We start from the raw sequence: 24,690 nt of genomic DNA, 5'->3' as shown, positions 1-24,690 counted from the left end.
AACTTTTCTTGGTTGTTCTATCATCCAAACAAGAATCTTCTCAGGCTTCTAGAGAAAAGTCAGTTTTTAATGAAGCTTGGGTCTTCTTTGCTGTCTGTGCCCCATGGAGCCCTTTTCCCGTGGGTCTTATTTCAGGTTTGTGATGATGATTTATTTTCTTTAATTGTGAGTTGACTAGAGAAGGAATGAGAGCAGGGACTGGGATTTATTGTAATCACCACAGCAGTGGCAAATTTCTAAGTATAAGATTTGTGCTTAAGGTCTTAAGTGATTTAAACATATATCCCTCGTGTGAAGGATAGGCAAGCACTGAGAATGCACAAAAGTCACCCAACATTCACACACAAAAGACATACACACATACACAGGACTGATACAGGGGTTGTAATTAGCTTGCCAAGTGGAGGACAGACAGGTGCCAAAGCAATTCTTTTTTTTTTTTTAATTTTTTTAAATGTTTATTTTTGAGAGAGAGAGACAGAGAGACAGAGAGACAGAGAGACAGAGTGTGAGAGGGGGAGGGGCAGAGAGAGAGGGAGACACAGAATCTGAATCAGGCTCCAGGCTCTGAGCTGTCAGCACAGAGCCCGACGTGGGGCTTGAACTCACGAACCATGAGATCATGACCTGAGCTGAAGACAGATGACCAATCGACTGAGCCACCCAGGCACCCCAGCAATTCTGATTATAAACCCAGTACAAGGTGACTCCCTACCATAATGCACCTCTCATCAATTGAGCGCTGTTTCAAAATTCATAAGTAGAGATCTCTCTCTCTTTTTTTTTTTTTTTTTGGTTATAGATTTTGTCTTTGTAAAAAAAATATGCCTGGAAGAGGGTGTGGAATGTGGATGATCCCCAACAAGTCCTTAGTGGACTGTGTTGATGAATTTGTGAGCTCTTTCCTGAGAACTGCTTTTGACAATTGAAGGTAGAGCATGCATTAGGACTGTGAGTTGTTTGGGGAAGGGGAATTTTTACCGAGACTAGAAATGGGCACAAAAAGGAAAGATCAGAGGCTGTGAATGAAACCTCACCTGACCTCATAATTTGGCCTCTGTGGTGTGGTAGAGTGTGGTTCTAAGAAAAATAGGGCATCCATGGTGGGACAGGAAGCAGGGACAGGTGGAATACTCAAGGACCTGATCCTGTCTGTCATTAAGTTACATTGGAGAGTTGGGCCTTAGATAAACTTCTGAAGAAAAAAAAACACTGCTTCAGCTTTCTCTTATTTCTGTCAATCAGTTCTCCTTACTTCCTCCCTATATTAGCCTCTCTTTTGCCCCTTACAGGCTCATCTAGCTCTTAGCTGGCTTTTTCTCTCTCTCATTCCCTCCCTAAATTATATATATTTTATGTAGGTTTTCTTTTCTTTTTTTTGCCTTTATTATTATTTTTTAATATGAAATTTATTGTCAAATTGGTTTCCATACAACACCCAGTGCTCTTTCCAATGAGGTGCCTTCCTCAATGCCCATCACCCATCCTCCCCCCCCCTTACCCCCCATCAACCCTCAGTTTGTTCTCAGTTTTTAAGTCTCTTATGTTTTGGCTCCCTCCCTCTCTAACCTTTTTTTTTCTCCCTTCCCCTCCGCCCATGGTCTTCTGTTAAGTTTCTCAGGATCCCCATAAGAGTGAAAACATATGGTATCTCTCTTTCTCTGTATGACTTACTTTACTTAGCATAACACTCTCCAATTCCATCCACGTTGCTACAAAAGGCCATATTTCATTCTTTCTCATTGCCACGTAGTATTCCATTGTGTATATAAACCACAATTTCTTTATCCATTCATCAGTTGATGGACATGTAGGCTCTTTCCATAATTTGGCTATTGTTGAGAGTGCTGCTGTAAACATTGGGGTACAAGTGCCCCTATGCATCAGCACTCCTGTATCCCTTGGGTAAATTCCTAGCAGTGCTATTGCTGGGTCATAGGGTAGGTCTATTTTTAATTTTTTGAGGAACCTCCACACTGTTTTCCAGAGTGGCTGCACCAGTTTGCATTTCCACCAACAGTTTAAGAGGGTTCCCGTTTCTCCACATCCTCGCCAGCATCTATAGTCTCCTGATTTGTTCCTTTTAGCCACTCTGACTGGCATGAGGTGGTATCTGAGTGTTGTTTTGATTTGTATTTCCCTGATGAGGAGCAACGTTGAGCAACTCTTCATGTGCCCGTTGGCCATCTGGATGTCTTCTTTAGAGAAGTGTCTATTCATGTTTTCTGCCCATTTCTTAACTGGATTACTCATTTTTTGGGTGTGGAGTTTGGTGACTTCTTTATAGATTTTGGATACTAGCCCTTTGTCCGATATACCAAATATCTTTTCCCATTCCGTTGGTTGCCTTTTAGTTTTGTTGATTGTTGCAGTGCAGAAGCTTTTTATCTTCATGAGGTCCAATAGTTCATTTTTGCTTTTAATTCCCTTGCTTTTGGAGATGTGTCAAGTAAGAAATTGTTGTGGCTGAGGTCGGAGAGGTTTTTCCTGCTTTCTCCTCTAGGGTTTTGATGGTTTCCTGTCTCACATTCAGGTCCTTTATCCATTTTGAGTTTATTTTTGTGAATGGTGTAAGAAAGTGGTCTAGTTTCATTCTTCTGCATGTTGCTGTCCAGTTCTCCCAGCACCATTTGTTAAAGAGACTGTCTTTTTTCCATTGGATATTCTTTCCTGCTTTGTCAAAGATTAGTTGGCCATACTTTTGTGGGTCTAATTCTGGGGTTTCTAGTAGGTTTTCTATAAACATTTATCAAGGTTTTTCCATGCGTCAGCCTCTTTGCTAGGCCCTTATGATTTAATTTATCCCTCACAACAGTCTTATGGATTATTATCATTATTCCCATTTCACAGATGAGGAAGGGTGAAAATCTGAGATGAAAAAAATGTTTTATGAGCTGCTGCAAGCCAGGTCTGACATTTGGTTCTAAAGATACAAACATGAATAAACTTAGTTCTTACCTGTCCCGGCTCAGGGAGGTATATGGATGGTCACAAAGACAGCAAGATGTCAGGAGGAGCTTCAGTGGATCTAAGTCAAGATACTAGGACTTTCTGGCTAATGTCCATTAGGGTATGAGCTGGTAATGATTTGAGATCCTGTTCCTTCTAGTATTTTGGCATTTTGTTAGGGCATACTCAAGAAATAAAAATACTCTGATATGTGGATTTTTTGGTACTTGATAAATTTAGTGATTCATATTTATTTCCCTGACCTGGAATCAAACAGGTTTGGGTGAGGCTGCTTCCTCCCAGGTGGAGTAAGGAACATTTTGGTCAAACTTGCTCCAAATACTGTTTTGGGAGCACTTCAGCTGAGAAAAGCCGTGCTGGGGACAAGGACTTATATGGAGGTAGCTTATTTCTGGAAGTGATCTAAGGGAAGAGGAAGAGTGAAGCAGGGAAGGATGGAAAGCCAATCCAAGGCAGGCCATTACGGTGTTTGCCTCAATGGGAAATTCACAACCCATCTCTCTGAGGCCCCGTTGAGAATCCATGAGGAATGGAGCACTAGAGACACGGAAGAGCAGAGCATTTATCCACTGACTCCCAGGGGTGTTAACTCCTTCACACCTGCAGGTTTGCACATGCACCAGAGCGGCTGGGGGGATTCCAGCAGACAGTCTGTGTGGTGGCAGAGATATCTGCCAAAGCAGTCCAAAGTGGTACAGCTGGTGAACCGTGCTTCTTGACTACAACTGCGTGCAGCCAGCTGCCACAGCAACAACAGAAGCCAAAAAGATGGGCTGAAACGAGGCAGAAACAATGTCCAACACAGACAGCCTGGTGATGGGACAGGGCCTTGCAAAATTGTTCAGAGCAGAGGGTAGATGATACCACAGCTATAAGGCAGGGGCCACATTATGTGATTTTTACTGTGCCAAAAAGTTTAGAAAGGCCTTTTGCTCCATTTAACTCTTTTTTGAAAGTCCATACTTTGTCCTTTGTCTTACTGTTGTCCTTGGAGTTAAAGCATCCTGTCTGAATTACAAGATAGAACATTGCCTGGAGGGACTGCTGATGTCTGATAGTAGCCTGTTAGACTAATTGGTCTTCCTCAGCACATCTGATCATGTCATTCCCCTGATCATGCCATTCTTCTGTTCAAAATGTTCCATGGATTCACACTGCATACACATTTCTTGACATGGCATTTAAGTCTCTCCCTACTATAACCCTGGGGTGCTGTTCTAAGTTTGATGTCCAATTATGCCCTTTCCTTGTGCTCTGCATTGTACTCAGCCAAGTCAAAGAGCAGGTGGGCTTCTTTTAGAAAGGCTGGAAAACCCCTCCAACTGGAGAAGTTAGAGATTCAAGTCTGATTCCAGACTCCACCACCAACCAGCTGTGTGACTAGCTGGACCTCAGTTTTCCTGTCTGGGTGATGCAGGGTTGGAGGGCTAGATCAGTGAATCCCAAACCTGGCTAAACACCCCAATCACCAGGGACAGATTTAGAGGTAAAAACAGATCATAAAGTTCCACTTCTGGGATTTGAATTTATTATGTTTGCATTGGAGCAGCAGTAAATGCACTTTTAATATGCATAGGCTCATCTAACTCAACTATGCATAGTCATAGGACTAGATGGTTTTTAATATTGCTTCAAATCTGAGACCCCAAAAGTGTGAATTAGCTGTCACTGGGCTCAAGCAAGACACTGAGATACTGAGGCACAGTGGGATAACTTCTGTCATGAGGGAGAGTTAAAAAAGAGCAAAGTAAGCAAAATAGGGACATAAACGTTGGTGGTTTGGTAGGAAGAAGGGAGTTCAAGCTACGAGGTCATCAGAGTCAGTATGAGCTCACTGGGAGCCTCCTGAAAGAGAGCTGACAGGGTAGAGGGCAGGGGCCATCAAAAATTCCAACAATTTAGCAATTTTGGAAAAAATAGTTCTTAACTGATGGGGATTTTTCTTTACTGCTAAACTCCAATGCCAAGGGATTACAAGGAAAGTCTGTTTCTCCCTGAACTAGATATTATGGGATTTCTGTGATAAACTGAAATTTAAGTCGTGTATGGAATACCCTTCTCTGAACTTGAATAGCATTTTACTTTTACCTTTTCTGTATTTTATCATATCTTTTTCAGCATACTAAGTTCAGTGTATTCTATCTTATCTTTTCCAAGAGATTGTCAGACCCTTGAAGGCAAGAACCCTGCTTACATATTTTATTATCTCCCATAGGCAGATGTTAAACACAATTACTAAGAACACCAGATTTGGAGTAAGATGGACCTAGATTTAATACGGCCTTTTTAATTTAACATCTGGTGAATTACTGCACCTCTAAAACAGGAGTGATTAAACCCAGTTCATAGGATTTGGGGGAGAATTAAAAGGAAGTATTGTTTGTGAAATGATTTTGGATCCTGGACTGCTGGGGTCGGTACAGAAGTGCTAGGAATGTTTGGTATATATAATAAGTTCTCAATAAATGGTAAGTGATTATTTTTGCACAATGCTTTGCATTTTACTGAGTAGATGTTAATTGGAAAATGAATAATTCTTCTAAAAGCCCATTCAAATATTATCAAGGGTACAAGCAAATATTCATTTTTTTAAAAAGTTAGTTTCTAGGGCTGTGATCCCGGGGGATCCTCTGACTTTCTACTTCTAATCAGGTCCCCAGATCTCTAAACCTAGAAAAACACTGCTCAGTCTCCTGTCACCAGCTGGCACTGATTATAGGTAAGGATCCTGTCTCCCTTCTACAAACTGGAAAATAGCCTTGGGGCAAAGCCTCCATGAAATATCACCTTCTTTAGCGCAGAACAAATTCTAAGGCCGTCCAAATTCTGATCCTTCAAACAGGACAGGAGCTAAAATGGTCTGTGCTTTGTTCCTTTATCTGTGTTAGCATTATAGCCATTTATCTGTCTGAACAATTGAGGATAAGAACAGGACTGAAAGGCACAATTGAGGCTCTGGGCTGAAGAAGGGTGAGTGACTGAATCTAGGCTGAACTTTTCCTAAGTCCCCAACCTCAGGTAGTAAAGGCTTTGGGGAAGACCCTCTCCCATGGGTGACCATGGAGTGGAAACTCCAGGCACAGTGGGCTGGCTCCCACCTCTTAAGCGGACTCTCCTCAGGTATTGGCCCGAGGTTTTATAATCCTGAGCATAAGCTGGAGTTGGAAGGACACAATAAATAGACCAAAGACCCAGGAGACTCCTGAGCTCATCCTTGAGACCCTTCTTCCCAGCAGCATCTGCCCTCACCATGGAGAAAGGTCCATCCTCCAGAGGGTACTCTAGTGGCAGACTCCTTAGGGGGCTGTGAGAACAGACACACAGGCATCCCGAAAGGCCTTTCTGCAAGTCCAAAATCTCTTTGTGTGGATCAGGCTTTCAAGAATGGGAGGAAGAAGGGGCCTCTGTCTCTGTCTCCCTTTCTAAGTGACTTTTTCCTCTTGTTTCCACAGAATGCCTTTAATGAGAATGGCAGCTGAGAACTCCTCTGTGACAGAATTTATCCTTGCAGGCTTAACCAACCAGCCCGGACTCCGGATGCCCCTCTTCTTCCTGTTTCTAGGTTTCTATGTGGTCACTGTGATGGGGAACCTGGGTCTGATAACCCTGATTGGGCTGAATTCTCACCTGCACACCCCCATGTACTTCTTCCTCTTCAACTTGTCCTTCATAGATTTTTGCTATTCCACTGTTATCACTCCCAAGATGCTGATGAGTTTTGTCTCAAAGAAGAACATCATCGCCTACGCAGGGTGCATGACTCAGCTCTTCTTTTTTCTTTTCTTTGTTGTCTCTGAGTCCTTCATCCTGTCAGCAATGGCATATGACCGCTACATCGCCATCTGTAACCCACTGGTGTACACAGCCACCATGTCTCCTCAGGTCTGCTCGCTTCTTCTGTTGGGTGTCTATGTGATGGGGTTTGCTGGGGCCATGGCCCACACGACATGCATGGTGAGACTGACCTTCTGTGCCAACAATCTGGTTGACCACTACATGTGTGACATCCTCCCCCTTCTTGAGCGCTCTTGCACCAGCACCTATGTAAATGAGCTGGTAGTTTTCGTTGTCGTGGGCATTGATATTGGCGTGCCCACAGTTACCATCTTCATTTCTTATGCCCTCATCCTCACCAGCATTCTCCATATTCGTTCCACTGAGGGCAGGTCCAAAGCCTTCAGCACATGCAGCTCTCACATAATTGCTGTTTCTCTTTTCTTTGGGTCAGGGGCATTTATGTACCTCAAACCATCCTCTCTTTTACCTATGAATCAGGGGAAAGTGTCCTCCTTGTTCTACACCACCGTTGTGCCCATGCTCAACCCGCTAATCTATAGCTTAAGAAATAAAGACGTCAAAGTTGCTCTGAAGAAATCATTGAGCAAAAAGACATTCTCTTGAGAAAGGGACGATACTTAGGAAAGCGTTTTTTTTTTTTTCTTTCCTTATATAATTCAGGTTCCATTGGTTACATAGAGGAAATTTTAAATCTTTCTCGAAGTTTATCCTCCCCATTTTATTTATCCTTAAAGCTATAAGGTACTCAATATTTAGAGGATCTTAAGAATCACTTAATTCAGTTCGCTTATGTTTCTGAGGATAGGTCCAGGTTTATGTACCTTCTCCAAGGTCATTCAGTTACTCAGCAGCAGAACTGTGACTAGGATGTAGGCTCTTGATTTCTAATTCTAGTGGCCTTCCACTATGGCTCACTTTCTTCCTCCATCAGCCCTGGAAGATTTCATTTCAAATGTGAACTGATCTAGGATGTTAAGATCCAGTTCTATCTACAGAAATTTCATGCAACTTTTCAAGGGCTAATTTTAAATACCACATTTTTGCAGAGAAGGTAGGAGGTACAAAACTTTGTTGAGATGGTCTTGGCTAAATGACCAAATTCTTCAAGAATTTTGCAGAGTACATGGTGGGGAGTATGCTAGGACCCAGAGAGCAGCAAGCATGGTAACTCCTCAGACAGTAGTGTGGAGCTTCAGGGACTTGGACTTGAAAGGATTTGGTCATGCTGGCTGGAAGACCTTGTAGAAAGTATCAAAGTTATGAAGTACAGGTTTGAGGAATTTTTCCCGCACAGCCATTTCCTTGTTTTCAAATTGTGCTTTTAACACTTGGGTGGAGAAGTCTGAAGCTCAGGGTGGTCAGCTAAAAATCTGGAGAATATTTCAGAACCATAGAGAAGACTTTGTGTTACAAGCCAGTAATTAGGTTAGCACCACACAGCTGCCGGTCAGCAGAAGAAATGACTGACTGTTATGGTAATGTATATGACAGAGACTACGCGAGGTATTCTCTCTGTGCCTCTCTAGATCAACTTTCTGCCTCTGTGTACCTTGCTCCAAGTCCTGGGAGGCATTCCCTAATGGATCTTGTCAATGGGCTCCATGGCCATCTGGTTTCTGGTTGGGTTAAGTCAATGGCGGCATCAGCAGAGAAAACCAGAGAAAAAGAGGAGCCTGATACTAGGATATTTATTTCCCTGACTTTCTTCCAGGGGGCTGTAGTCACTGAATGCCTATTTCCTCTTTTGTCTCTTCATTCAAAGGGGTGGTAGTGTTGCTTCTACTAGCCTCTACAATCCTTTTGGGGTTTCTCTCAACCACTCTTTTGCCTGTACCCATGCAAATAGTGCCCTTGTTATGTTTTTCAATTACTTTGTTTCAGGGGATCATCTGTTTTCTGCTGGGACTCTGATTGACACACCTTCCAGCAAAGGGTGGAAGGATTATACAGTTTAGGTTTGCAAATCCACAGCCTAATGGTACTGTGCAAAGGGAGGTAGAGTCGCTTTTTGGTTTAAAAGGAAACTGTAAGTAGTAAATATTTCTTTGAGAAGCAACGATACGTGAAATGCTCTGAAAATACTTTTGATTTATGAGATTCTTTTTAGGAAAATTCTCTTCTATTTGTAAAAATAAAGTCTGGATGGATATAGAGGTGTATCATTAGGGAAGGTACAGATCACTAAGAGTGAGTTCAAAAGAATGACTGTGGTGGAATCAGGGAACTGTGTTTAGATGGCACGGAACAGAGAACCATCACAGAATTGGAATGACTGGGACAGGGGAGATGAGAAGAACAGCATAAAGTCTCCGAAAAAGCAGACTAAGGAGTTGGAATAAAATCTGAACCCTCGCTTTTACTGAGCAGTTCTGTGACCTCACACGAGTTAGTTGATGTCTCTTCCTTTAAAAAAAAATTTTTTTTTAACGTTTATTCATTTTTGAGAGACAGAGGCAGAGCACGAGCAGGGAAGGGGCAGAGAGAGGGAGACACAGAATCCGAGGCAGGCTCCAGGCTCCGAGCTGTCAGCACAGAGCCCGACGCGGGGCTCAAACTCACAAACTGCAAGATCATGACCTGAGCTGAAGTCGGTCGCTCAATGGAGTGAGCCACCCAGGTGCCCCTGATGTCTCTTCCTTTTTAAAACAGTTTCCGCAGGATTGTTAAGAGAATTAATTATTTCTTTCTCCATTTCTCCATTCTTTCCACATCCCATTTACAATATGTATTTATTTGTATGTTGACTGGGCAGTACATATTCATGGTATTTATAATTATTACCAAAAAATGATCAGTGAAAGGAAGTCTCCCTTTACTCCACTTTTCTTGTCCTTCTGTATCCTCCCCAGGGTCTGTCACTGTTGCTTGTTGGTTGTATGTTTTAAGAGAGTCTTTCTATGCACAGTGCCTGTCTTAGCCAAGATGCAACAGGGAGTTACTCAGATCAGAGGGCTGAAAGCTATCAGCAGAAGGGAGGAGGGGGAAGGGACAAAAGCAGGGAAGGAATATGCTTTGTTTTGCAGAACTAGCAGTTCCTGACAAGGAAAGGCCAGGCTAGGTGTTTCCCCTGGTAGCCCCTTGCCTGGGCCACTCTGAGCTGGTCTGGAGCTGAGGACCTGTGCAGGGGCCCCCAAGTTGTCCTGAAGTTACCTTTAACTCATTACAATACTAAGATCTCCTCTTATGGGCAGTTTTCCACCCTATTTTAAACATACAATGTATTCATTAGCATGTTGACACGCCAGACGTGTGCAGTTGAACCAAAGAGCCCAAGTAATAGAGATTGTATTAAGTTCCTTATTGTATATGCAAGCTCCCTGCCCCTAATATACCGAATAAAAGCTTCCTGTACTAGCCCCACAGGGAGACAGTGCTTTGAGACCTATCTTCCTGTCTCCTTACTTGTGACAAGTAGTACAAAGTTCTTTGCTTTCAGCCCTTTCTTGTGTTGTGTTCAATTCAGTGCACACCAAGTGGGAAGCCTCTTGAGTTCAGTTACACCTGCACATACATACACACAATCTTTTCCTTGTTTTCAAAGTCTATGAGCAGTTCCTTTAAAATGTAACTACCAATGAAAAGGGGGAGAAGGGGCTGTTATTAGATAAATAAATGAATAAAAAAAAGCAGAAAAGGAATATATGAAGGGTTGTGGGTACCCAAAAAGAGGCAGAGAGAAAAGCATAATGTGAAAGCAAGGGAATGTCAGCTCTGGTTATATAAGTGTGTGCCCCAAGACACAGCTCACAGAATTTGGTTTTTCTGTTCTCTTTCTTCCAACTTGATTTTTATGATTGCAAAATTCTAATATATGGGGGTATATCTCATTAACAGCTTTCTACTACTGTATATTATTTTGTTTTTCCAAATTACCAATAATGCTTAGCATACTTATTCAATGACTCTTTGAGTTTTCCCGAATGAGGATAAATATTTTAGATTGGGAATTACTGAATGACATGAGATTTTGAATATTATTTCAAAATTCCGTCTTGAAAGTTTATCTCAATTCACACTCTTACTAGCAGTATAAACAAACTCAGACTGTCTACTCTTGGCCAGATTCTGTACTAGTAAGGGTGCCACTCATAAAAACTGATTACCTTTAATTTTGATAGTGCTGGAGTTGTGTTACTGTCTTCTCCTTTTATTCCTGTCTACTTCATAAATTACTTGTGGTATCTGAATGGATAAGGGAAAGAAAAGAAAAAAAAGAAAAGAAAAGAAAAGAAACGAAAAGAAAAAAGAAAAGAAAAGAAAAGAAGAGAAAAGGAAAGAAAAGAAAAGAAAAGGAAGAAAAGAAAGAGCAGAATTGAGACTGCTTTCTTCTGCCTTTTTTTTTCCTCATATACTCCCTATAGGGGAGGGAAATAATTTTCCCTCTACCCTTCTAGATTCTTGGCTGAGACTCCCCTGTGATAAAAGACTGATTAACAGGAGAAAAACAAACAGAACTTTAATAACATGTATACCTCCTGTATACATGGGAGATACTCAGGAAGAATGGCCCAAGCCATGACCTTAAATACCATTTCCAGCTAAAGACAAAAGAGGATGCTGTTGGGGAGGGTCATCAGTTATGAAAGGTTATCAGATAAAGCACAATAAATGAAGGCATAGTTGCTATGCAGATTTAAGTTGCTACTAGACAATAGTTTCTAGAGATTTAGTCATCCCCCTCTTCTTGGTACAGAGGGAGAGACACTCTTACACATAGAGATTTCCCTTATAAATATTAATTTCCCTCACAAAAGGGCTACTTCTACTCAGTTTTCAGAGCTTCTTCTATGCCTTTGTTTTCTTAAAATTAATCAGATCAAGATAACCCTTATGCCAAAGATAAATATTTTGGGGTAGCAAATTTTACTCTACTTCGTCCCTTTATTTTTTAAATGGCTTTTCCTTGGCTTCATCATAACTCAGTAATCTTTTTTTGAGCCAAGGAAGGGAAGATACTCTGGAGTTTTACTTTTGTGATGATCTATTGTGAGATGACTTTGTGGAATAGCTTTCTGTCACCTCTCTGCTGGTTTCAATGTCTCTACTCTGTGTTCTCAGAGCATACTGTACTTAACCTATTAAGTGTTGGTCAAAGTGTAGGGCCACTGATTTACTTTTCTGTATACATATCCACTACAAATTAGACTGTAAGTTTTGTGTGAGGGGAGTTCCTGGTGTCCATTTTGATTAATAACCCACACCTAGTGGCTATAGCAGAACCAGGCTCTATCTTAGATTTGAAAGCCCCAACTTTCCACTCCTTTTTATGGTCAAGTATAGTGTTGTCAATATAAAATGATTAACTTAAGCAAACTCTAAATCACTATCAATTGAACACTGGCTCTGAAAATTTTATAAAATACCAACAATTATGTATTCATTCTGTACTCTCCATTTTCACTCATATCCCAGAGACAACACACTGAAGAAAAACTTATACAATGAAAAAAAATTATTCATGTAAGAAGCTCCCATTTTCCCCAGAACATCAGATTAAGCCAGCAAGATTGTGTTCAAAAGAAAAATTAGCATATTGCTATTTTTCTTTTTAATGTTTATTTTTGAGGGGGGGGAGAGAGAGAGAGAGAGAGAGCGAGCATGAGTGGGGGAGGGGCAGAGAGAGGGAGACACAGAATCCAACACAGGCTCCAGGCTCTGAGCTGTCAGCGCAGCTGACATGAGATCATGTCCTGAGCCTAGGTCCATGCTTAACTGACTGAGCCACCCAGGCGCCCCCAAAGATAAACTAGAAAAAGTTCACCAAGACCATAGACTGATTCTTCCTTGTTGACCTTGCAGGGCACAATACTGTTTTCTCAGAGCAAATCTTCCTTTCTTTACTGTCACAAATGAATATATTCTATAACCTGTCAGATTGTTTCTGGGAACATTTGATGATATAGTTTTTGGAACTTCGCAATTTCCTAGTAGTTTTATTGAGGAAAATTACTACTTTTCCCTTTATAATGAAAACAAAGTTGTGGGAAGATATTTTGAGACTATGAAATGTCTTGTTTCTTTTCAATTTTTCACACTCTAGTTTTAGCATCCATTGATAATTCTTGCCTGAATCAATACTACTCTGATGGTTGAAAAGTAGAGATTTTTTTACTCCATCAGTCCTTCATTTGCTAGTTGGTACTTTGTCAGGAAGAACGTTTCCTTCTGTATATATTTATCTATTCACTCATTCATCTAGTTATTCATTCATATTATTGTGGACTCATGCTTTCTAATTTTATGTAATGGATTATGATTCATTATTGTCATTGCTTACTTTGATGCTCAATTTGTCCCTGATTTGTCCAGTGGGAGCCTCTTCATGCAAGTTCCTATGTTCTTTTAATATCTCTCTATTAGATTTTGAGCACTTTGTTGCTTTACAGAAAAACAATATGTTTCAGGCTTATTTTGTAACTTCCCTGCCCCAGCACTGGTTCTATTTAGAGACAAATGGTGTTTAAAACCAAAATATGAATGGTAGGTGGAATGAGCTGTATTTAATGTAGTTCTGCAAGTAGGTATTTAATGGGAGAATATTCGTGTTTATAAAATATTCATTTATATGTTTTCTTCCTTGAGGATACCTGTCTGTGTACAAGTGATAGACCTGGTTCCCTGTGAATAAGCTAATGCTCCATGTCCCAAAGTCAGTGATTCCTGAGTGTCATCTGTGGTCCCCTTCTCACCATTTTTTACTAACTCACATGACAATCTCTTTAGGTTCCCATCAGTGACTGGTGAGACCACATGAAAGGAAGAAATAGGCCTGGAGTGGGAGGGAAAAAAGTCCTAAGACTCTTGTCCACACAATTTGGTTTTGATACCATTCTGTCTAGCTTCCTTAAAGCTAGGACTCCTAGTCCCATTTGCTTCCTTCCTTCATATTGTATCTTGCTTGCAGTGACTATGCACCCCCTACTTTTATCCTAACTTTCCAGACTTCCGTGACTTGAGAATGAAGGTGGACGAGAGTTCCACATTCAAGGGACTCATGTTTTTCAAACCCCAATATGACATTTTGGAAACTTTATGTCTTTTGGACTGTACATACAAGTTCTCGCGTAATCTTCTCTACAAGTTAAGGAGCTTGCTTAAGATTGTACAGATAGTAGGTGGTGGAGTAAAGAATTGAATTTAGACTGTCTCATTCTAGAGCCTATACTCTTACACTTGCTGCCTTCCAGAGGCTCAATCTGTGTGCCTAAGAAATAGCACATGTGATGCACATCTATTCATTTGTGCAATGTCCAAGTTCCTGCTGCCTTTGAGCTGAGAAAGTTGATATATTCACTCTCATTTGGAAACAATGTGCCTAAAAGGTATGTCAAGAGGAAGACTGTAAAGATTTTTCTCTTCATTTAATGCACTAAACTAGTAGGGTCAGTAATATAAACTTATGTGGGACCTGCTGAACTACTGTAATAGGAACTGGGCAGTAATACATGTAGAAAATGTTTATTTGAGGTTATATTTCAAACCTCAACCTGGTGATCTAACACATGCAGAGAATGTAATGCCTGGCAGATATAGAAAGTGCTAAATAAATGTTGAACGAATCCTTAGTGAGACCTTAAAATACTAAATTAGTGTTTTGTTTTTAATATAATTTTTAAAAATAATTTTTCTTATATTTGCAAAAATAATGCTCAAGTATTATGGGAATATATAAAAGTAGAGATAAGCAAAAGATTTTTAAAAAATCCATGATCCTACTACCTAGAGATAACTACTCAGGATTTTGGTGTATATTTTTTCAGAATATTTTTCTGTGTGGGTAGTTGTGGTGACTTAGACCATTTTGCAAAAACTACACACACACACACACACACACACACACACACACTATACTATAGTATAGTTTTTTTTTGCAAAAACTATGTGTGTGTGTGTATATATATATATATATATATAGACACAAATGTGATATTAAGTACAATTTTGTAACTTTACTTTTCATTCTGTAACACACTGTAAACAGCTTTCCCTGTGATTAAATTTTTATCAAAATCATGATTTTCAATGACTATATTCATTGCATTTAAAGCTAAAAGATCAGTGGAATGATGCAAAATGTTGCTATTTTCTGCACAGAAAGACATTGTTTTCTTTTTTCCAAAGAGTTTTTTTTTTAACTGTGATATGTTCATCTGATGATCTCAAATTCCTTCTCTAAATTCTAAGAGTAGATTTGTCTTTGATTTATTCTTAGTGTCAATTCTGCATATTCCTCCCACTACATTAGTTCAGTTTTCCTGGTCTCCATCCTTCTTATCTTTTACCAAAAGTCAAAGGCAAGTCTAGAGATTCTAGCCTTATTTATGCTTCACATTTCTCTTTCCCTAGTGAAGAAGACTCTACATCCCAGGCAGGTAGTTAAAGAAGCAACCCTTTGTCTTCCCCCATATCCTACCCACTGTAACCCAAAGGAAAGGAACAATTTATAGGACTCATGAGAAATTGGGAGAATGAACTTATGTGGCTCAGTGTGGCCTAGCCACCTTCTTATGGCCCCTTGCCCCATTTCTGATTAGGACAGGCACATTCTCAAGATCCCCAATCATCTCTTTCATTTGTAACCCTTCTCCTTTATTGGAGAATACCAACTGTTGACCAGCTTGGTTTAGACCTATATTCATTAATTTAGTTTGTGATGGGCCATGAAGGAATTATAAAGTCCTATTGTACATCCAGGGGTCTTTCAATCAACTTTATCAGCAATAAAACTGGAATTTTTTTTTTGGTCTGACATCTGTGTCTAATTTCAGAAATGGAAGAGAGATATGATTTATTATTATTACCCCTAACCCTTCTCAACTATTTCCTACCCCTCTCTGCCATGTATACAATAATTCAAGTCTCACTATCATTTGCCATTCCCCAAATTCACACTGCTTTTTTCCCTCTAATGGCCTTTTAATTTCCTTTTGTGACTCCCTTTGCTCAGAATGTCCTCCTGATTTTCTCTGCTGGTAACCTTCTACTTATATTCAAGCCTAATAGCAATGCATTTCTAAAACCATATCATAAAACAGATTGCATATTTCCATAGTAACAATGTAATAATTGGAGACTATTTCTGAATAAAGATCTAGCACAAAATAACCTGTTGGGGAGTTCTATTTTTTTTTCAAAATTTTTTGAGGAACCTCAATAGTGTTTTTCAGAGTGGCTATACCAGTTTGCATTTCCATCAGCAGTGCAAAAGTGTTCCCCTTTCTCCACATCCTTGCCAACATCTGTTGTTGCCTGAGTTGGTAATTTTAGCCATTCTGACTGGTGTGAGGTTGTGTCTCAATGTGGTTTTGATTTGTACAAAATAACCTGTTACAAAAAATCAAAGACATACTTTCTAGAATACTCTATAATGATTTTTTGGAGGAAAATGATTTCCCAAGTTTTAAAAAGTGTACAAAAAGCTATTCCATGTATTGATTTTATACAAAATATCAAAGGCAATACAGTGAAGATAGAGTCCACAAAAAACAGAACCCTATCATGACATTGCCCAATTTAAACAAACGCTAGTTATTTAATCATTAATAAAAATAGTTATTGTGCCATAAGCTGCCTTAGATGTTAAATATAATCCTCTTTATTATTATTATTATTATTTTCTAAGGCCTGTATTACATTAAAAAAGAGTCATTGAAGAATTGAAAGTTTTAAAAACTTTGCGTAGGAGTATGAAGAATAATCTGTGGAATCGGAAATACTTGTTCATTTATCCTCCAAACCACATCCAAACATTTCCATGAAAGGGGAAAAATCATTCAAAACAGAGCAAAACTTTGAGGGAGAGTTTGTTACATCCCTCTAAGAAGGTGATTTTTGCAGATGTGTCCACCTTCATCCCAGGGATAAATTTGTCCCACAGCGTGAATGCTTTCTCTGTCTCCACTCCCCGTGTACAGCCCCATGAATCTCCAGTCCTTATTATACAAGCCAGAGTTGTTGACTGCAAACAGCAGAAGTTATTCTGGTTAGCTTTGGCAAAAGAGGGAGTTAATTGGCAAGAAATTGGGGGTAATTAACAGACTCTTAGAGAAGGCTGGGGAACCAGCTTCTGAAGCTAGTCAGGGGAAGCCAGGTGGTAGAACCACAGCCAAGCTGTACTGCAGAACCATCTGGTTAGGCTGCACTGGGTATCACCAATACCTAATACTTGTTATCAATTGGTAGTTGTTCTGTCTTTGTCTTTGACAAAATGAAATATAAATTGTTCCTCTTTCTTGTGTCACTTATTCCAGACTCAGAGTCCTGCATGGGAACATCTGACTGGCTGAGCTCAGTCTTTTGTTCTTTGGGGAAGTTTCACAGAAGGAGGCTGAGTTTGGCTTCAACCAAGGGTCACACAAGGGCAGATTCCCAAACATGGAAGGAGTACCAATGCTGCACAGTCAATATTTCTACCTAGTTATGTATAAGCATCTGTTTATTCTAGGTATCTAGGTATATATCTAGATTATATATTTAAAGGGCAGGGATTGTGTCCGTTTTGATGGTTGCTCTTTATTCTCAGAGCGAAACACAGGCCCAAGAATGTAGCAAATGCTATCTGTCTATTGGGCCTTCACTATTTTTACATTTCTTAAGTTACATTTCTAACTCATAGTCTTTCGCCCCCATCCCCCAGGCTGATGCCAACTTTGGATAATTTCTTTAGATCTACCCTCCAATTTACCCATTATCTCTTTGCCTGTGTTTAAGAGGCTGTCTAACATATTTATACAGTTCCTCATTTCAACTATCAGGTTTTCATTTCTACAAGCTCTATTTGATTATTTTAAAAACCTGCCTTGTCAATTTTTATGGGGCCTTCATTACACTTCCAATTTGCTCCCCCCCACCCTTTGAACACGTTAAATAAATTATTTTGTATTCTGTCCCTGATAAGCCTAATGATTTTGCAGGTCTGGTTCTATAGCTTGTGGTTTATCATTTAATGATGATTCTCATTTCTGGTGGCTTATTTTGTGTTTGTTTACTGCTTTTCATTAAGAGCTCATGATCCCTGGATAGTTATCTGGGGAAATTCTTTGATATCTGGAGCTAACTTGTATTTTCCAGAGACGATTTTTTTTGTTATATATGTAATATGATTTTTAAAATTTATTTATTTATTTATTTATTCATTCATTCATCCATCCATCCATCCATCCATCCATCCATTTATTTGCCTGAAACACAGAGGTTGCTAGAAATTCTCAGAGGATATTTTATCTCTTTCTCTTCCCTAGAGCCGAGGCCAAGTCAGACACATATCTTTGCCTTCTTCCTATGCGGGCTTTTTTAAATTCATCTACTTTAGCCATGGAAGATGTTTCTTTTTGGGGACCCAGTATTATGAGTCAATAATGGTTCCAAACTCTCAGGCTTCCAGGATTCAGTCATAAAAGGATTTATCCCAGGATTTATCTCTTGGGTCCTGCATAGGCAACTCAATTAACACCCAACTCTGGGCCATAGGAAATCTACTAGTTCCCCAAGGACAAACTCCAGGTCCAGTGCTTGTGTGCCCCTTGGATACAGATCTTTTCTGTTTTGCTCTCACAGGTATTCACTTAGTTCCTGCCTCATCAAACATTAACAGGTAGAGGATTTTTATATTTTACTCAGAATTCTTAGTTTTGTTCTATCAGGGAAGAATTTTCTGAGTATAAAATTTGCAAGAGTGCTGGAAATAGCTGGCCTTAATAAATACTTATTGGATGATGAATCAATGAGTAAGTTGATTCTACTCTAATAAAGAGAGGTCATGCCCATTCTTCCATTGCTGGGCCATTGCCATACATCTGTCAAACTGTTATTCAAGAAGGAGAAATGTAGCGGATATGAAATTATGTGTACTAAAAGCAAATAACTATTTTCTTCATAAAAATAAGCCTAAAAACATCTAACTACAGAACTGAAAAGAGATTTTCTGAGTAGTAAGGGGGAATTGGATCAAGTAGTTCAAACTTGTACTAAAAATTCCTCTGGCCATTTCCCTTGAGTATTTTCCCCTGATGTCTACCAACTAGCATGCAGGTCCTAGAGGGCTTCTGTGCCCTTAATATTGGATAAATGACCATAAACTTGCTGTCCTGTGCTATGTCTTGAGGAAAGGCCGGAGGGTTCCAATATGACTGTCCTGAAGTCTAGAAGATGACAAAAGAGAAATAGGAGTGGAAAGAGAGGGAGGGAAGGAGGGAAGGAGGGAGGGAGGGGGAGAGAGAGAGAGAGACAGAGAGACAGAGAGACACAGAGAGAGACAGAGAGAGAGGTAAAAGCTGTACCCTGTTAGGACTGAATCTTGGAAGTCACGTAGCATTGCTTCTGCCATGCTCTTTTGGAAAAATCCTAAGTCCTTGCCTAGATGCAAGTGTAGGGAACATAAATCCCATCTCTTTATTTGAGGAATGTCAGTCCTATTGTACCAAGAACATGTGGGATGCAAGATATATGTGTGTGTGTGTGTGTGTGTGTGCGTGTGCGTGTGCGTGCGCGCGCGCGCGCACTGGCCATCTTTGGAAAAAACAAAAACATCTTCCATATACATGTATACTGTATAGTTGTTGTAAATATTATGTTACATTAGAAAACATCCAGCATAATGTCAGGTACTCTGTAGTTGCACCATATGCATCAATTCTTTTACCTCTTGATTCCCTCCCTTTATATAAGAAATAAAGGGAGTTTTATCTTAAGAGATACAAGATGGATAAAAAATATAAAATGATGGTCCTTTTGCATGTGCTACCATACTGAGTTGTTAGGTCAGTAAATTCCCATTTTACAAGTGGGAATTATGGATCAAAGGTGCTTAGTAAATTTAGTGTTAGCTTGGCAGGATGATTTGCTAAAATATTAATTTGTTTTTGTTTTCCATTTGTTTTAAGTCAACGTTTAATTTCAAATGTAGCAAGGATACAGCTTGATGAATTTTTACCAACTGAACACATCCATGTAACCAGTATCCCTATGAAAAACAGAACACTGTCAGCAACCCTGAGACATCCTTCATATATATATATCCCTCTCCAGTCACTAGGCTGGAGACCAAGCATAACTGCTATCTGACTTCTAACACCACAGAGTGATTTTCTTAGTTTTGAAATTTATATACATGAAATCATAAAGTATGCACTCTTTTGTGCTTGGCTTCTTCTGTTTCATAATAGGTTTGTGACCTTTATCTATGCTATTAGCTTTCATGGCTATATGGAATTCTGTTTTATTAATACCAATTTATTATCCAGTCTACAGTTGATTGACATATGGGTTGTTTTCAGTTCTTGATTATTATGTATAATGGTGCTATGAAAATTCTTGACATGTCTTTAGGTAAACATGTATACTTATTTTTATGGGGTATGGACCTAGCAGTAGAATTGATGGGTCAAAATGTATGTCTATGTCCAAATTTGTTAAATATTACTAATCAATTTATTGTACTATATACCATGATATTCAACAATGTTGTTCCATTGTACCAATGGTTACAAGGTAAAATTATACTAATGTTTATTCCTTCAACCAATGTGATTCTTTTCCTTCTTATTTCCCTTCCACCTATTTTAGGCAGGTAGTTCAGGTTTGTATTTCTCTGCTTTGGAGATTTTGGTTAGGTATAAATCAGAAACAGCTTGCAGCAAGTGTTCTTCCTATTTTTGAACCTGAATCTATTGAGATACAGTATTGGCTGGTCAGAAGGAGTAAGTTCAGTTAAGGAGAACTTTCAGGGCAAGAAGGGTGAAAGACAGATACTTCCTTAGCCAGAATGGGGATGGAGGTCAATGGGTCTAAGAGACAGTAGGGGCCAGAGGACCTGAACAGCTGCTTATGCTCTTTTTAGTAGGGTGACCATGTAATTTCCTCTCCAAATCCAGACACTTTTCAGAGTGAGAAAGTATGCTATTAATAATTATACAGGGATAATAGATGTAAATCAGAACTATTCCAGGGAAACTGGGATTATTTTAGGCAGCCTCAGTTAACTTACAAATGCAGTTGCTTACATGCCTTTGAATGTTTCTTAGAATATTCATGTAGCAGATCATATGGAAAGCAGCTTTGTCATCTGGAGAATGACAGGACTAAAACAGGTACATCTCCTGTTACATCTCGGCCTTCACACATCTATAGAGTAACTTCATGCAGGTGTGTGTGTGCTTCCTTGCATATGTGTTGGTATATTTTAATCTCCTTATATATAGCAAAGGCCTGCCTGTGGCCCTTAATAGAGCTGAGGGTAGGTGGTGTTTGTGGTGGTGGTGGTGGTGTGGTGTCTCCACTGTTCTGAACAGCTCAGGCTCTTAGAAACATTTTGTCTGAGGTGCTCTCTGTAGCATCTACAATTCTGATCTAAAAATTTTTGGTCCTATTAGCAAAACTCCTGCTGAAGATCTGGAAATGGTGGCTAAAATAAATTTGAGGTCATTTTCCTTTATTTATTTATTTTTTTACTGTTTATTTTTGAGAGAGAGAGAGAGAGAGAGAGAGAGAGAGAGAGAGAGGAAGAGACAGAGTGTGAGTGGGGGAGGGGCAGAGAGAAAGAGGAGACACAGAATCTGAAACAGTCTCCAGGCTCTGAGCTGTCAGCACAGAGCCTAATGTGGGGCTCGAACTCACAAACCGTGAGATGATGACCTGAGCTGAAGTCAGATGCTAAACTGACCGAGCCACCCAGGTGTCCCAAGGTCATTTTTCTTTAAAGTCAACCTTAAGTACCAAGAGTTAATGAAGGAGAGGAAAAATGAGCCCCCACATTCAGCATGAATGGTATGAAATCCCTGGGGTAATGGGGAAATTTGAGTAGAACAACTGAGTCCCAAGATGCCAGCTAAGCAGCATTATCCAGGTTGTCAACAAAGACAGTGCAAGTCCTTCCTCATAGACAAGTCTCTGAGAAATTCCCAGGGAAATTGTCTGTAAGCAGGCCCCTGAGATCATCAAGTAGCATAAAGTTCTCTGTGATATGCCAGCTGGGGTTCTGGTAAAAATGAGAGTTGCTATTTTTTTTGCTCCTGAAGTTGATGTAGACCATCTGGGAAAATCCACAAACAGAAATCTTAGTCTATTCCCAGAGCACCTTGGTGACTGGGGTCTGTAAAAGGTCTGATTCTCAACACTAAGGGAATAAGAAGAGTGCACTTGAGGCTGCCTCCTTTATGCATGAACATCATTTTCTCCTTTGGGCTAATGGAAAAAAGGCTGCATAAAGCCCAGCACTGAGTGAGGCCAGGGAGAAGGAAGGTGAATGTCTGAATCCCATGTTTCCTTATAGTTTTCTTTTAAACCCACATCCAAGAGGTCTAGGGTATATTGGCCTCTTCTCTGCTCTCAACACTGACTTTGATGTGAGATGGAGTGGAGGGCTTAGAGGAAGAGAATAGGGTGTGCAGAGACAGTAGGGGACACTATTGGCTTTCTCTATAGGGGAGGGAGGCAGAGAATGGGTGGAGACAGTGAGTCACATGAGAGCTCCTGTCTCTCAGAGCCTGAGGCAGTAGGCTCAGGTTGTACTCCTGGCTCTTGTGATGTCCTTCTGTTAGTCCTTGGGCAGCAAATGCAGGAATTCTGTCTCCTCATCTCTCAAGAAGGGACAGAATTCTTGTGCCCAAGAATACACTCTAGCCCAGGGGGGCTCAGATATAGTCACAGGCATGTTGTCAATGGCTTGGCTGGGGGTGGGGGGGCGGGGGGCGGTGCATAGATGAGAGAAGAAAGTAAAGTAAAAAGGAAGGACATCCATGCACTGGCTCATCTTCTAGAGCCTTCTTCCATCAGCTATGCTTATATCTATTATCAATCTATGTATTTTATTGTTTGTTTCCACAGACAGCTCCCTGGAAGAGAATGACTCTGAGAAACAGCTCCTCAGTGACTGAGTTTATCCTAGTGGGATTATCAGAACAACCAGAGCTCCAGCTTCCCCTCTTCGTCCTGTTCTTAGGGATCTATGTGTTTACTGTGGTGGGCAACTTGGGCTTGATTACCTTAATTGGGCTAAGTTCTAGCCTTCACACTCCCATGTACTTTTTTCTCTTCAACTTGTCTTTTATAGATCTCTGTTATTCCTGTGTATTTACCCCCAAAATGCTGAATGATTTTCTGTCAGAAAATGTCATCTCTTACGTGGGATGCATGACTCAACTTTTTTTCTTCTGTTTCTTTGTCAATTCTGAGTGCTATGTGTTGGTATCAATGGCCTATGATCGCTATGTGGCTATCTGCAAGCCTCTGCTGTACACGGTCACCATGTCCCCTCAGGTCTGTTCTCTGCTCATGTTTGGTTCATATGTGATAGGGTTTGCTGGAGCCATGGCCCACACTGGGAGCATATGGAGACTGACTTTCTGTGATTCCAACATCATCCACCATTATCTGTGTGAAGTTCTTCCTCTCCTGCAGCTCTCCTGCACCAGCACCCATGTCAATGAGCTAGTGTTTTTTATTGTTGTGGGAGTGGTCATCACAATATCCAGTATTAGCATCTTCATTTCTTATGCCTTGATTCTCTCTAATATCCTCCATATTCCTTCTGCTGGGGGTAGATCCAAAGCCATCAGCACATGTGGCTCCCACATAATTGCTGTTGCTTTGTTTTTTGGGTCAGGGGCATTCACCTATTTAACAAGCTCTTTTCCTGCATCTATGGACCAGAGTAAATTTGCCTCAGTCTTTTACACCAATGTGGTTCCCATGCTTAATCCTTTGATCTACAGTTTGAGGAATAAGGATGTGAAACTTGCGCTGGGTAAAACCCTGAGAACAGTGCTCTCCTGATGGTTCTATTTGTATAAATTAATTACTGGTAAGCATCATATTTAAGTATCTTTTTATTTACAGGTGCAGAACTTTTCATCTTTTTTCTCAGCTAGGTCTTCTTTCCAGTTAACCACAAGTCTCTTGCTTATACACTTCTTGAAAATTATGCTATTTTGTAAGATTTAAGTTGGTTCATTGCATGCAATTTAGCATCTATTAAGTGTCTACTGTTTACTAGACTCTATATGGGGCCCAAGAGATAGATGAATAAGATGTGGCCCCATGCCTTCCATTCTTTTCTTGGTAGGCTAAATGGATTTTCCAAATAACATTTCTGGCTGGGGGATGGAGCAGGTGATGGTATGAAGGTCCAGGACAGTGAACTTATGTTTTCTTCAGGTATGGGAGTAGCTTTACCAAAGACCAATGTAGATACCTTGGAGCCATAAGTAAGATAGTCTCCCAGCTCATTGAGAAGTTGCTTGCCCAGGGAGATCATAAATCATCTCTTTAATGTACGTACTTGTACACATAAGAGAAGCCCTTGCACAAGAGTTCTTTACATGGTTTGAAATGTAAAGATAAATCAAAACTAAAATCTTTCATTTCCAAGTTTCAGAACACTTAGGGCTTGGAATGGTAACCATGGTGTAGGCGGTTTTGTAATTGGGCCAATTTCTTGGGCTCTGTATGCTAAGGCTGAAAGCAAGAACAAAGAAGAAATTTCACAGATTTATATGATTGTTAACTGCTACCTCTCCTCTATACTTCCCTGGAGATACTGTGTACATTATGGGGCATTTAGGAAAATTCTTTTATTCTTTAAAGTCGATTTAGATTTTACTGTCTCTAAGAATATGTATGTATTGATATATGTATGTGTGTGTGTTACAGTTAACTATTAGAGAATCAGGAAGAAAGAGGAGTCATATTACACTTTCTGCTTGTAGGGAAACTTGAAATGGATCCAGATTTTGAGTGCCAAAGTCCACTTTGTACTGCTCTGCTGAAGATTCTGCTATGCTATATTGAATAGTTCAGATTTCAAGGAATATACCCTTATAAACTTCCTTGAGTGTAGGCAGCAAGGTGAACCCAGGACCAGACCAACCCATGTGCAAAGATGGGCAGATGGAGACTCAGTGTGGCTAGAAGAATGGGGCTGAGTAG

At 40.1% G+C, this 24,690-nt stretch overlaps 2 protein-coding genes across 8 annotated transcripts; both read left to right on the top strand.

The window, feature by feature from the left end:
- Positions 1–53: 53 nt before the first annotated feature.
- LOC122200279 (olfactory receptor 8B4) lies at positions 54–23,538 on the top strand. Of its 7 annotated transcripts, none has more exons than XM_042905793.1 (5): positions 121–135; positions 5,623–5,689; positions 18,325–18,361; positions 20,790–20,855; positions 22,591–23,538. In XM_042905793.1, the coding sequence occupies exons 4-5, from the start codon at positions 20,811–20,813 to the stop codon at positions 23,536–23,538; spliced, it is 993 nt and encodes a 330-aa protein (XP_042761727.1). In that variant the 5' UTR covers positions 121–135; positions 5,623–5,689; positions 18,325–18,361; positions 20,790–20,810. The 7 variants fall into 7 exon arrangements, with proteins under 7 accessions (XP_042761731.1, XP_042761732.1, XP_042761734.1 ...); XM_042905795.1 differs by lacking the exon at positions 121–135 and adding an exon at positions 6,482–6,532 and having other exon boundaries at positions 5,619–5,689; XM_042905797.1 differs by lacking the exon at positions 5,623–5,689 and having other exon boundaries at positions 54–135.
- Positions 5,625–7,371, top strand: LOC122200280 (olfactory receptor 145). Its single transcript, XM_042905801.1, has 2 exons — positions 5,625–5,689; positions 6,423–7,371. The coding sequence occupies exon 2, from the start codon at positions 6,424–6,426 to the stop codon at positions 7,369–7,371; it is 948 nt and encodes a 315-aa protein (XP_042761735.1). The 5' UTR covers positions 5,625–5,689; position 6,423.
- Positions 23,539–24,690: the final 1,152 nt, after the last annotated feature.

Source organism: Panthera leo, chromosome D1 (genome assembly GCF_018350215.1).
Source record: "Panthera leo isolate Ple1 chromosome D1, P.leo_Ple1_pat1.1, whole genome shotgun sequence".
Classification (NCBI taxonomy): Eukaryota; Metazoa; Chordata; class Mammalia; order Carnivora; family Felidae; genus Panthera; species Panthera leo.
Note: the sequence above shows the minus strand (reverse complement) of the source record. Positions and strands in the feature narration are given on the sequence as shown.

What these genes read in the sequence shown, in the direction of transcription:
- LOC122200280 (XM_042905801.1), top strand. Translation starts at nt 6,424, where the DNA reads ATGCCTTTAATGAGAATGGCAGCTGAGAACTCCTCTGTGACAGAATTT.
- LOC122200279 (XM_042905797.1), top strand. Translation starts at nt 20,811, where the DNA reads ATGGAAAGCAGCTTTGTCATCTGGAGAATGACAGGACTAAAACAG. An exon ending in GAATGACAGGACTAAAACAG is followed by an intron (nt 20,856 to 22,590) that starts GTACATCTCCTG and finishes TTGTTTCCACAG; the next exon opens with ACAGCTCCCTGGAAGAGAAT.